Genomic DNA, 12,087 nt, shown 5'->3' on the forward strand with positions numbered 1-12,087 from the left:
CCCCATTGAGCTTTTGTGGGATCAGCTAGACTGTAAGTTGCGTGTGAAGTGCCCGACAAGACAGTCACATCTATTGCAAGTGCTTCAGGAAGTGTGGGGTGAAATGTCAACTGAGTATCTGGACAAACTGACAGCTAGAATGCCAAGAAGTTTTAAGTTCTGAACAGTTTTTTTTTAATTGTACGGTAATAGTAATTTTTCATGTTATTAATGTCCTGAATATACATTGTTATCAGTTGAATGCTACTTTGGTGAATAAAAGTACCAATTTCTTGCATCTTGCTGTCTCAAAATAATTTGCATTAGTTGACAAATTTAACACCATTAACTATTGCCCCGATATGTCACTCTAACCCCCCTGGGGGCCTTTTACCCTAACTGTAGGGTAAAAACTAAATTGTAATCAAAACAACCTTCCGTTATTAATTTTCACACAAATTTTGTTGCTCCATCAATATTCAATAAAAATAAATAAATTATTTCGATCTTGATACATTTTGTGATCAGAAAAAAACAAATTTTCCTTAAGGTGTGTCTTAAGCCCTGTTGTACCCTACAAAATTAATTATTTGAGATTTGTTTTGGTGAACAACGTTATTCATGTGGGTAGAGTTTGCCCCATGCTTTATGGTGTTGTACCAAATTCAGGCACCAACCAAAATCCCGACCACTTTATACCGCTAAATGATTCCAATGACTATAAGAACGTTTTTTTATATTCTATTTGGTGCCTTTTAAGAAATCCTCAAATAAAGCTTGTTGATCTTTGTAGTCTTAACTATCAAAGCACCTTAATTAATGTTCTTTAGATTACATAACACATATAACATTATGTAACCGAAGTTACAACTAGTCAAATTAAAATTTGTATTGCGCTTTCGTTTAGCCTACTGTAAGCATAGGAAACACTCTCTAGGTTTGCTAGCTTTCCATTGTAAACTGTCCTTTTTTTGTTCATTTTTAAAAACTGAGAGACTAGTCTAAATTTATTTTCTGTGGTAATCGATAGCATATTTGAGTTGTATTAAATCCAGTATATTCCCTTAAGACCTTCGATTAGTCCAGTAAGCTGTTTTGTTTTAAGAAATATTGTTAGCCTTATTTTCTAGAGACATTCAGAATTCTCACGTATCCACATCTCTCCTGCCCACTAGAAAAGTGAGTGCAGGGAGTTTGAAATACTGCCACAATCTCAGTGCCCAAAGGTAAAGCTCCACTAGCCTGTTAGTGTTCCACCTATATCCTATTCACTTTCCTTCACCTGTATTTTATATAGGAGATATGGTCATGCCCATACTGAATGATCTGCTCATAAGATAAATAGCGTGGTGTTTTTAGCATGCTTTTTTAGATAAGTGAATATCCAGATGACAAAGAATAACAAGCTTTTTGTCTAATAAACAGCACATGAAGTAAGCTATTCTATGCATGTTATATCTAAAAAACCCTCTTGTATATATTTAGCTTTACAAACTACTAGGTCTGGGCGATATATCAAATATTCACAGTATATTAATTAGAATTTGTGGAGATTTAAAATCCTGAATATTGTGTTTTTTAATGTGCTTATATTTTGCCATTAGGTTTCCAAGTGAGTATACCATTGCATTAAGAAAGAGATTTTTTAATATGTCTCTTTAATAGATTTACATTTGCTTTTATCCAAAGCGACTTACAAAAGAGGAAAATATAAGCGAATCATCTTAAGGAGACAGAGGTACAAAAAGTGCCATACTACAAAGATTCACTAGCGTCAGAATAGTATTCAAAACTATAGTATTCAAAAAAATAGTATTTTTGTGACTGGTTAAGTGCTCATGGAAAAGATATGTGTTTTTTTTTAAGACAGAAAGTGAGTCAGCTTCACGGATGGAGTTGGGAATGTCATTCCACCAACGTGGTATGATGAAACTGAAAGTCCGGGAAAGTGTTTTGGTGCATCTTTGTGTTGGTACGACACATTAATACAAGTTTAGTTGAAAATAAAAAATGCTGTCAGAGTTAGTACGTCCAATTAATTCCCATGAATTTGTTCAAACTGTTCATTTCAGTGAATCCATTCAAGACTGACTCTTATTGTGTCATCAATCAAAGATGTTGACGGATGTCTTCATGTGCCATTGTTCATGTATTTAAATTTTAGTAAAAATATATGCCACGTAAATATGGCTTTTTATTAATTTGTATTGTTATATTGGTTCTATTGCTATATTAAAATTAGTGCTATCAGTCGAATTATATTTTTATCGCGATTAATCACATTATTTTCCGTAGTTAATCATGATTAATCACAGATTTTGAAAGTGCTGAAATTTTACTCTAAATATACTTCTTTTCCTGTAAAATTGCATTTAACAAAAAATTATGTAACAATATAATGCTTAATTAACATTTTCCAAACAAAGCCTTCCACAGTATAAAGATAGAAATGAGTTAAGAACTAGTCTCCCCATATGTTGCATATTCATTGCAATGGCCATTAAATCTCTTAAACTCTCATCCTCCACAATATTTTGTGACAATAATTGTCACAAATTCCATCTAGGCTTGTTTTGTACAAGTACAATTAGAGCTTCTTTCCCCATCGCTATATCACAGACACTGAATCACTGCATTGTTTTGTGTTTGTTAGTGTTATGACTCCGGTCAGACTCATCGCAAAGATTCTGCCCTTTCAACCAGTGTTTATGCTGATTTATGCTGTATTAACAGTAAATGCGTTAATTGCGTTTAAGAAAAATTTAGTCATTTTGAAAGTTCTTAATAAAATTATGAAATATTATTTTCATGTGTTCATTTAGTGAAAAAGAGTGTGGAAACAACTAAATCTTTAATGTTTTAGCTCTTACATTAACAAAATGAAGATTGTGATCTATATTGTGTATTGCCAAAAGACTGAAAGATATTAAGATATTTTGTCCAGCTCTACAAGCTACACTTGAATAATTATCCTTGCATACATGCAGTAATGATATTTAGCATGTTAAATTTTAACAGATGATAGATGTTCATGTATGTCCTGTAAATTCATGAGCAATCCAGGATGATGTTTTATAAATCCTTCTAGTTGCATGCCAATCATGAATAATATCGGCAAATTCCTCCCAATGCTAATGAAAGGAGGGAAGTATGGTGATTTGCTGCCCATTCATTTGCCTAAAACATTTGTTTATAAGGAATTCCTCCCGATCTGATTGGTTTGTCAGACTGGGTGCATTTGCATGCAGCGCCACAGTCCCCCCTGGTAACCCCTCATAAACACATGGCAGTTCGCCATTCTCATGTGCCTCCCTCCGATCCGAGCATATGACCTGATGCAATGCCATGTACTCCCACTCTCTCGCACTGAATTAATTTGCCTAACAGCTCTAGCCCAACTTTACAACAGTCTGCACTGCCTTAGACACGTTGACATGCCTGGAAAGTGCAGTATTTTAAAACACTTTTGTTTGTTTCCTAGGAAACAAGAGAGCGAGGAAGGCATGCGGAGCATGGACCTGCCCTTCGTGGGCGAGGATGAAGTTCATTCTTGATATTTGTTGCAAGTGTCTTGCTCACAACTCTGCAATGGGCGAGTGGTTGTTGCTTGAAAATGCACCAGGATGGGGCTTGGTATGGCTTCTGGAAGGCCAGGTTATGGACCTGGGTTGGGGCATGGACACAAGAAAGAAGCCCTGGTTTTTTCTGTGTTGTTGATGTGGAGGTTGCTCACCCACTCCATGCATGCATTTGTTCAGTCCACAGCAGCATGCACTGTATCTGTCTGCCCAGGTCTCTACTGTCTCTCAGGACCTGTTTTGTGTGTGTGTGTGTGTGTGTGTGTGTGTGTGTGTGTGTGTGTGTGTGTGTGTGTGTGTGTGTGAGTGAGTAAGAGTGAGACTGTTTCTACTTCTCCCATGCATGGAGACTCTGCTTTACTTCTCTACTTCAGCTAGGGGGCGCCACTGCAGTTGTATGAAGGCTAAACAGACAATAACATTGACAAGAATTTCATAGGTTTCTTCATCACACATTAATTAGGAAGACAGGCTACCTAATAGTGGTTTTCACAGTGGTATGAATTGTAAAAGTAATAAAACATATTATTCAAATGGGAAGAGGTTTAGTACTGCCCAACAAAGCCAAAGCACAGTAACTACGGCAACACTTAAACTGAGAAAAATGGCTTCAACGTTTTTCTGCTGTCCTGCCAAATGTGGATTTAAAAAAGTCTCACTCTTTTTTTTCTCTGAATTTGAGCACTAAACTGTGTAGTTTGTAATGTGTACTGTGTTTTGCATTTGCAGGGCATGGTCATTAATTATAAGTTTGTTTAAAAAAATGTATTAAGTGTAAAATAGCTCAAAATTACAATCAGGAAATGCCATATATATAGTAAGGAGACAATTCAGGATGAAATTTAGGAAAAATACAGACATGTTTGTATAAGACTGTGTTTCTAATCACAGAGCTTTGGGTTTGTATTCTGATGTCTGTGCTGTAGGTACAGGACCAAACCTCAAAACTATCTAGTGTTGTTTTTTAATACAGCAAACCCCGAATCTAAGAGCTGAGGGAATTATGGTCATAGCATGTTTTCATATTTTTGAATAGTGTGTTAATTAGAGAACAAATAACCTATTATGGAATGCCAAAATAGGCATTGTGTCAGTTTATCCCCTTGTATGTAATGTGACCTTTTAATCATGAAAGTAAGTCTTTCACTGTAATTTCACTTCCCTTCCTTGTAGAATTACCAAATGCCATGTAGTAGTGCATTTCAAACTTTGCCATGATCAGAGTGAATTAGTTATTAGCATTTCTATATCATATGCATACGCTAAAGAAATACAATATCTTAATGCAATCTATGCATGATTTTTCACTTAATGAATCAATGTTTGTTTACCAGTCTGTTTTGACACAAATGTATGCCTTACATTTTCATACTCATAACTGTAGCATAGATAATCAGTACATACGTTTTTTTTGTACAATATAATTGTATATAAAGCAAATGATGGAGTCCTTAGATAAGCTGTTTTAGACAGTGTAGAAATAAAGCTCAGTTTTAAAGTTAGCAAAAATAGTCCAAAGTCCTGTTGAGATGTTCTCAATGTGCACTACAGTCATGTAGCTTGTTTAGTTTTTTCTATAATTGTTTGTTTGCTCTTGTTGTAGGCTAGTTCAAAAAATATCTGAGTGATGGAGCTTTTCCACCACTGAATGAAATTTATAACATAGCTCATGCTTCCATGTATCAGGGGAGTCCTTCTGCACAAGTAGGTTGAATGTATGTTGATGGATTTCTGTGTAACTACGGTCAACTCTTTAGTCTTTACCTTTGTTTTTATCCCCCCCCCACACCCCCTCTGCATGCTAATCTCTTCTGTGTTTAAAAGTACTTCTTTGTTTTGTTGATTTGTGTGATTTCTTTCTTTTTTGATTTCTTTTGATTTCATTTGATTTTATTTTTGTGTGGGTACTATTACTATGCATATGAAATTTCACTTTGTGGTGCAGTTCTGGACTGTGTCAGGCAGTCGGTCCCTTGTGTTTGTTCTATTTGATGTTGATTATTGAAAATTGAAGGAAAATTGTTTTATCGACTTAAATATGCATGATGAACAGAATATGGTTATACAATATAATTTATGTAAGTGGACATTTTATCGATTTGCTGAGAAGATTTTTATGAACTTTAATTAATATATTCAGGAGAAGCACCATTCCCATTTTTGAGAACATATTTATTAAGAAAATCTGAAAATATACGGTTATCTTTGCACAATATTTAGCCAAATTTAAATGACAGTGTTTCCATGTAAAGCATGCTTATCAAAACCTTTAAATGAAGAATTAGACCTCATGACCAAGTCTTCTTCTTTTGTAAACAAATCATAATGAAGAGAAAAGCTCACCAGCTTAAAACTTAGCAAGCATTTTTCTGTTTTCTATGTACGACCACAGTCTCAAAGACTGACCTTACACAAGTTCAATAGATTGACTGCAGATGTGTATACTGAAGGGAATGCTGTACTGTATATTTAAAACCTCTGTATCTTTCTGCTTTGTATCTGCCCAGTTTTTTTTGAAGGGCTAGGATAAATGTTTGCTTCCATATCACACAAAAATTGCATTTTGAGCACTGTTGAGAGGGCTGTGTACAGAGATGTTACGTAGATGCATGCCGTCACTATTACTCGATCTTATGCAGCATATTAGTTTTTTCTAAGCATGTTTGAGCTCTTTACAGCATCCTCTGATTATATTGCTGATCATTCTATATATTGTATCCAGTTAATTATTTTAATAAATTAAAGCTGCCTTTAATTTTGTTTTATTTGTATTTATTTTATGAAGTATGACTATTGTATTATTGTTTTCGCATAATTAAGACGCTCTGAAGTCTACCAGGTGTTATTACAATGATTTTGTTACAATTTATTCAGTAGATCTGATTTTTTTTAAAGCATTTTTCTTCCCACACATTTATGTTTATCTAAGTTGGAAATGTGTGGTTGTCTTATATAATAAACTCCAGCAGTCTTGAAGTTTGGGAAATAAATATTCCTCCCAATTTCATTAATATACCACAAGAGGGCGTTAGAGGACAGTGTTCTTGTGGTTGACAAATTTGTTGCCCAAAGACCAAATATTATTTATTTATTTATTTATGATTATTCTTTTTTTAGTATTAGGATGAAGCACAGAATAAAATATTTTGAGATTGTGACATTATTATATCATATATTCATCATATCACATATATCCATCACATATAAATTAAAGAGGCCCTATTATGCGTTTTGGGATTTTACCTTTCCTTTAGTATGTAATTTAGATGTTTGCCCATGTAAAAGGTCTGCAAAGTTACAAAGCACAAAGTCCATGCCAAAGGGAGTTTCTCTCTCCCACAGAAAACACTGCTTCTGAACTGCCTGAAATGCCTGGTTTGCAGTCCAGCCATTACTTCTGTAACATAGCTACGTCACCATGTAACACATTTGCATAATGCCCACCTAAGGGTTACTGTAAAGCAGTTCAATGGAAAGGAGGAGGTGAAAACCGGCCAGGCGATATAAATGATATTTTAATTATAAACTTAAACAAAACAACAACACACACACATGACGGACATGTCCGTAAACAATCTCTCTCTCCCGTGCACCACCGCCCTCAATCGGCCTTTATCCCTCTCGGAGGCTTAATTACGGCCCGGCCCCACCCTCCGCCCTGCCACAGTTACTTCAGTGATGGTAAGAGGCGTTCAATTTCAGACACATGCTCTAAGCTTAACCATTCATAAAAGACTGGGCCAGCTGACCAATCAGGGCAGACTGTGCTTTTTCGGAAAAGGGGGCTTTAAAGAGAAAGGAACTAAAACAGAGTGTTTCAGACAGAGGGTGAAAAGTTGTGCTGCAGCAGTGTACAGTCTGAGAAAAATAATGTGCTTTTTGTTTACATTAAAGCATGTATACCTGTTCTAGTAAACCCCCAAAATAAAATTATGGTCCTGTAAATGAGCATAATATGGGCTCTTTAAGAGACCACTGCAAAATTGTCAGTTGCTGAACAAAACAAACCTTTTTGCAGAAACATTTTCAATTAACTCAAACAATCCAGAGAAATGCATCATTTTGCAGTGGTTTCTTCATTTTTTCCAAAGCTCTGAAAAATAAAATAATTAGAATTATATTTATATATATATATATATATACACACATAGCAGTGGTGTGTACAGTACAGTATAACGCAGTAACAGTGATTCTTTATACCAACATCCGCAGCTCTACCATAGGAAACTGTAGACTGACACCTACCTGTCGCAAAATTGTCCATGACTTATTTTATATAACAGCAATTCTATCGTAGTTATAGCTATCCACACATAGGTCACTCCTAAATTATTTTTTTTGTTTTTATTTTGTGCAAAACATGTTGAAAATTAGCGGACATGCGGTCAATTAAATTAGCGATGAGCTGTTTCCTCACAAAATCAGTTTATTCCTCGAACTGAAGCATCACCTACATTAGCATCCATTCAAAAAGAACGGCGTCTGGTCTCCTCGCTAGGGTACGGCTGCGTGACGCTCTGTCTTGCTAATCTTGAAGGCTCTTATTGGTAAAGAGGTTCTGGCAGTGGCGCGCACAGCATATCACAGCGCGGGAGTGCGCGTCTCGCATTGACGGAGAGCCTTCTCTTCATAACAACTGTGGATACGTACTTTGATATTTGATACTTTAATATCAACATCTGCATCTATTGCATATTATCGCACAAAGGTGCCTCATCGATTTGGAAAGAGACAGGTGTTTCTGTAAGTACTGACGCGCTTTTCTATTATTTGCTATTTAATAACTATTTAATCTCTTTAAGATGCTTTTCCAGAATCTGCCGTTTTACTTTATATATATATATATACTATTACTATATGGTGTTTTACTTATTGAGAACTGATAAAATAACTCATATTTATATTTTCATATTGTGATGCAGAATGTAGGCTTTTCTTTTCCATTACAAATGTATTTCTGTTTTAGCCTATAGGCTTCACTGTTCATCAATGTATTTGTTAGATGCATTTCATAATTATCATTTTAGAGTTTCTTTATTTGCATATCTGCACTTTCTATTATATTAATTCTATTCAGTTTTAAGTTTTGAGCTCCATATAAGATTAACTTTCTTTTACAATGTAAAGCTTTGAGCTCATAATAAAATTAAGATGATATGGAACACAGGAACAGCTAGTAAGAATATACATCAAATGTACTGTCTTCTAGCAAGTTTAACTAAGAACAGTTGTTCAGCACTTCTTTATCCACTTTCTTTTGAAGTACAGACATGATTTAGTTTTACAAAAACAAAACAAAAAAAAATAATGTTACCAAGACATTCAACACTTCATCACTGAGCATGTGTTTTTATGTGATTATTATACATAGTTAAGAATTACTGTCTCCTGGTATTTTTCAATGGTTGTTTTGTTGTATTGTGTGGTCTTTTCTAGAGGCAGTGGACATTGAACTTCATAACCTGATGATGCATACGAACAGCCTGTTGAACCGATGGAGTAAGTTTAAAATACACTGCATCTATTTGTCTGCTATTTTGCCAGAAATTCAATCATTGGCAGAACATATTGGTTAAATAAGCTACATTTATTGCATGGTGATATACAGTACGTAGTCTGTAGTACATACGTAGTCTGTGGATGCCTCAGATATTTTGTCTGGTCTGAGAATTAAAATTAGGGATTCACCAATGAATCAGCTGCCAGTATTTATTGGGCAATTATTGACCAAATTAAAATCATCTGCATATTTTTTGTATCTTTGTTATCTTTTTATCTTCTATTTATCTTTTATTGTGGCTCTCTTTAAAATCTTGTCATGTGTTCAACATATCCAATCCATGTTCAATGGATATTATTTATTTTTAGAACAGTAAAAAAGCTTTTGTACCTCTTTGGAAAATTTTAAGCATAATTTCCAAGTAAAACAATGTAATATTATATAAAAAAGAATTATTTTTTGTTCAAATTGGCATTGGCCAAAAATGTCCATATCGGTGCATCTAGGTAAAATTAGTTTCTAGTTAGGTCAAAGATATGGATTATATTGCAGGACAAAATGCCAGATAGTCTGCCCAGCTGTTGGTCATGATTCACTGTGTTTGCCTTGTGTTTCTCCCCTGTCATCTGTTCCTCCTGGACTACACTTCCCATAATTCCCTTCCTCCCCACTGCCAGCTGTCCTTGATTGTTTTCACATGTCTTTTATTTACTCATTACCATTTTGTAACAGTATTAATGGAAAGGAGGAGGCGAGAACCGGCTTGACAATATAAATAATATTTTAATGAATAACTTAAACCAAAAGACACAAACATTCACATATGACGAACAGCTGCCCGTAAACACTCTCCCTCTGTCGCACCACCATCCGCAGTCGGCCTTTATCCCTCTCAGAGGCTTGATTAGCCTGATAAGGGGCCAGGTGTGTAGAATTACTACCCGGCCCCGCCCTCCGCCTTGTCACATTCCTCCCTCGCTCTCTCAGGCCAGGGAGCATGACGTACATCCCACCCTGTTTCCATGGGGGAGGGCGTGCCTTACGTTCCGTCTGCCGGCAGGTCATTCCCGCCTTCCTGAATCTGGGAGGGGACAGGGGGAGGGAAACAAGAATGATTAGAATAGGGGGTACTCCCTGTACTCCCGGAACCCCCAACAAAAAACACTGTGAAATTAAAAGAAAAGGCCAATGCGGAGCGGCAGTGGTAGAGAGAGAGGAGAAAAAAAAAAAACACTTACTCTGCAGTTTTCCTCAGAGTAGTCCTCCACCCTCTAACGGATAACAGCCGCACCTCCCCAGGCGAATCAGAGGCAGACCTCCGGGCCCTGGCGGACGGAACGCCCCGCCACGTTCTCGGGGAACAGAAGGGATCTCCCCCGCCCCTGGCAGTGGTTCTCTCACTCCAGTCGGTTGGCCGGGAGCCCCTTCTCCCCTCGGGGTCGGCGGCCGTTCCTCCGCTTCGGCTCCTCTGTCCCCTGGCAGATGGCCATAGCTGCTCCGTTGGGGTGGATGGTAACATCTCTGTCTATGCCCACGACCACAGAGGTCGTTCCCGAGTCTCAGTCGACGCCCACGACCACAGAGGTCGTTCCCGAGTCTCTGTCTATGCCCACGACCACAGAGGTCGTTCCCGAGTCTCAGTCATGCCCACTACCACAGAGGTTGTTCCCGAGTCTCTGTCTATGCCCACAACCACAGAGGTCATTCCCGAGTTTCCTGAATTTCCCGAATTTCCCAGTCATCCTGGACTCTTTGCCTCGAGCCTGCCACTGCTCTACCTTCTACGGCTTCACCCCTGGAGCCTGCCACGGCTTCGCCCCCCGAGCCTACTATAACTCCGCCTTCCATGGCTCTGCCCTCAGAGTCTTCCATAGCTGTCCGCCTGATCTGCCATGGTTCTGTTATGATTCACTGTGCAAATTCCAATATTTTTATACCGTCGCACACTCTGCACTGTGTGTGTTAGTGCTAAACTGACAGCGCTGGTGTACACCCTGCAGTCTGTTATCAAATTTATTGCCTACATTTTCACACTCTATGACCTCTCAACAACTCTTAATGGCAACGTAATCTGGGATACAAAGTGCCAAACCTTGCTCAATATAAATCGTCTTCATGAATTAGAGAGAATTAATAAACCAAACATCATGCTTTTAAATCATATGCATAACAGTGACATAAAAATACAGCATTTATTAGCCGGTGACTAAACAGTATCTGTTTCTCTTTTTTTCTTGAATATTTCTCAACAGCAGTACATTGCTGGCAAATGCCATTCAATAACAGTATAATATCTGGAAGGTAGTCACAAGAGCTGGATCTAGGAGCAGCGAAACAGTATTTAATAAAATAAACAAAATACAGAATAACGGGGTAAATACAGGAACAAAAGAAACATCCACGATGGGAAAACACTGGAACAGAGAAAACATAATCGATGGGCACTGGTCATACTCAGGTAATGTGTAATTGAAAGACAGGTAAAAACAATCTAGAACATCTGGCAGTGATGAGGGCAGGGAATTATGGGAAGTGTAGTCCGGGAGGAACAGATGACATTCTCTCCAATAATGTCAACTTTTGCACCAATGTCAATGTATACACCAAAATCTTTTAGTAAAAAAAATATATTGATTTGCTCTGCAGAGTGAAATGGTGGACAGGTGTTTTATGTCATAGCTGTTACCATATCATGAATTTTAGCATGGCCGGATCACTGTGTTGTCCAATGTACATCCAGGAACAGAACAATCCAGAGTTAAGTAAGGGGCCGTTTGCAACAAATGCATTAATCTGCGCTGTTTTTCAAACATACACTAGATGGACGTTTATGACTTTTGTGCCATTTCTCACTGTTTTTTCAGCATCTGGATGTGTCAAGTTCAAAACTCCAGTTATTGACACTTTTCATGATTTGTTAATTCGTTGGCAGTTGTAATTGTAATATTTTTTCGATGAATTGTGCAGCCCTAAAAAGAACTTTTAAAATAAGGAAGACTCCTGCATTCTGTTCTATTCTTCACGCAGTGT

The 12,087-nt window shown here is 37.1% G+C and overlaps 2 protein-coding genes across 2 annotated transcripts in view; both read left to right on the top strand.

Annotated features, from left to right (window-relative positions):
• The window catches only part of LOC127627532 (calcium/calmodulin-dependent protein kinase kinase 2-like), a 32,070-nt gene extending 25,760 nt beyond the window's left edge, over window positions 1-6,310 (top strand). Inside the window, exon 16 of the mRNA XM_052103972.1 lies at window positions 3,461-6,310. Coding sequence (XP_051959932.1) covers window positions 3,461-3,533 — 73 coding nt within the window. The 3' untranslated portion in view covers window positions 3,534-6,310. The remainder of the gene's footprint in view (window positions 1-3,460) is intronic.
• Window positions 6,311-8,132: 1,822 nt separating this feature from the next.
• The window catches only part of LOC127627323 (dual specificity testis-specific protein kinase 1-like), a 34,618-nt gene continuing 30,663 nt past the window's right edge, over window positions 8,133-12,087 (top strand). Inside the window, exons 1-2 of the mRNA XM_052103670.1 lie at window positions 8,133-8,300; window positions 8,996-9,056. Of these exons, the coding sequence (XP_051959630.1) occupies window positions 9,023-9,056 (34 nt within the window). The 5' untranslated portion in view covers window positions 8,133-8,300; window positions 8,996-9,022. The remainder of the gene's footprint in view (window positions 8,301-8,995; window positions 9,057-12,087) is intronic.

This window comes from Xyrauchen texanus, chromosome 34 (genome assembly GCF_025860055.1).
Source record: "Xyrauchen texanus isolate HMW12.3.18 chromosome 34, RBS_HiC_50CHRs, whole genome shotgun sequence".
NCBI lineage: Eukaryota > Metazoa > Chordata > Actinopteri > Cypriniformes > Catostomidae > Xyrauchen > Xyrauchen texanus.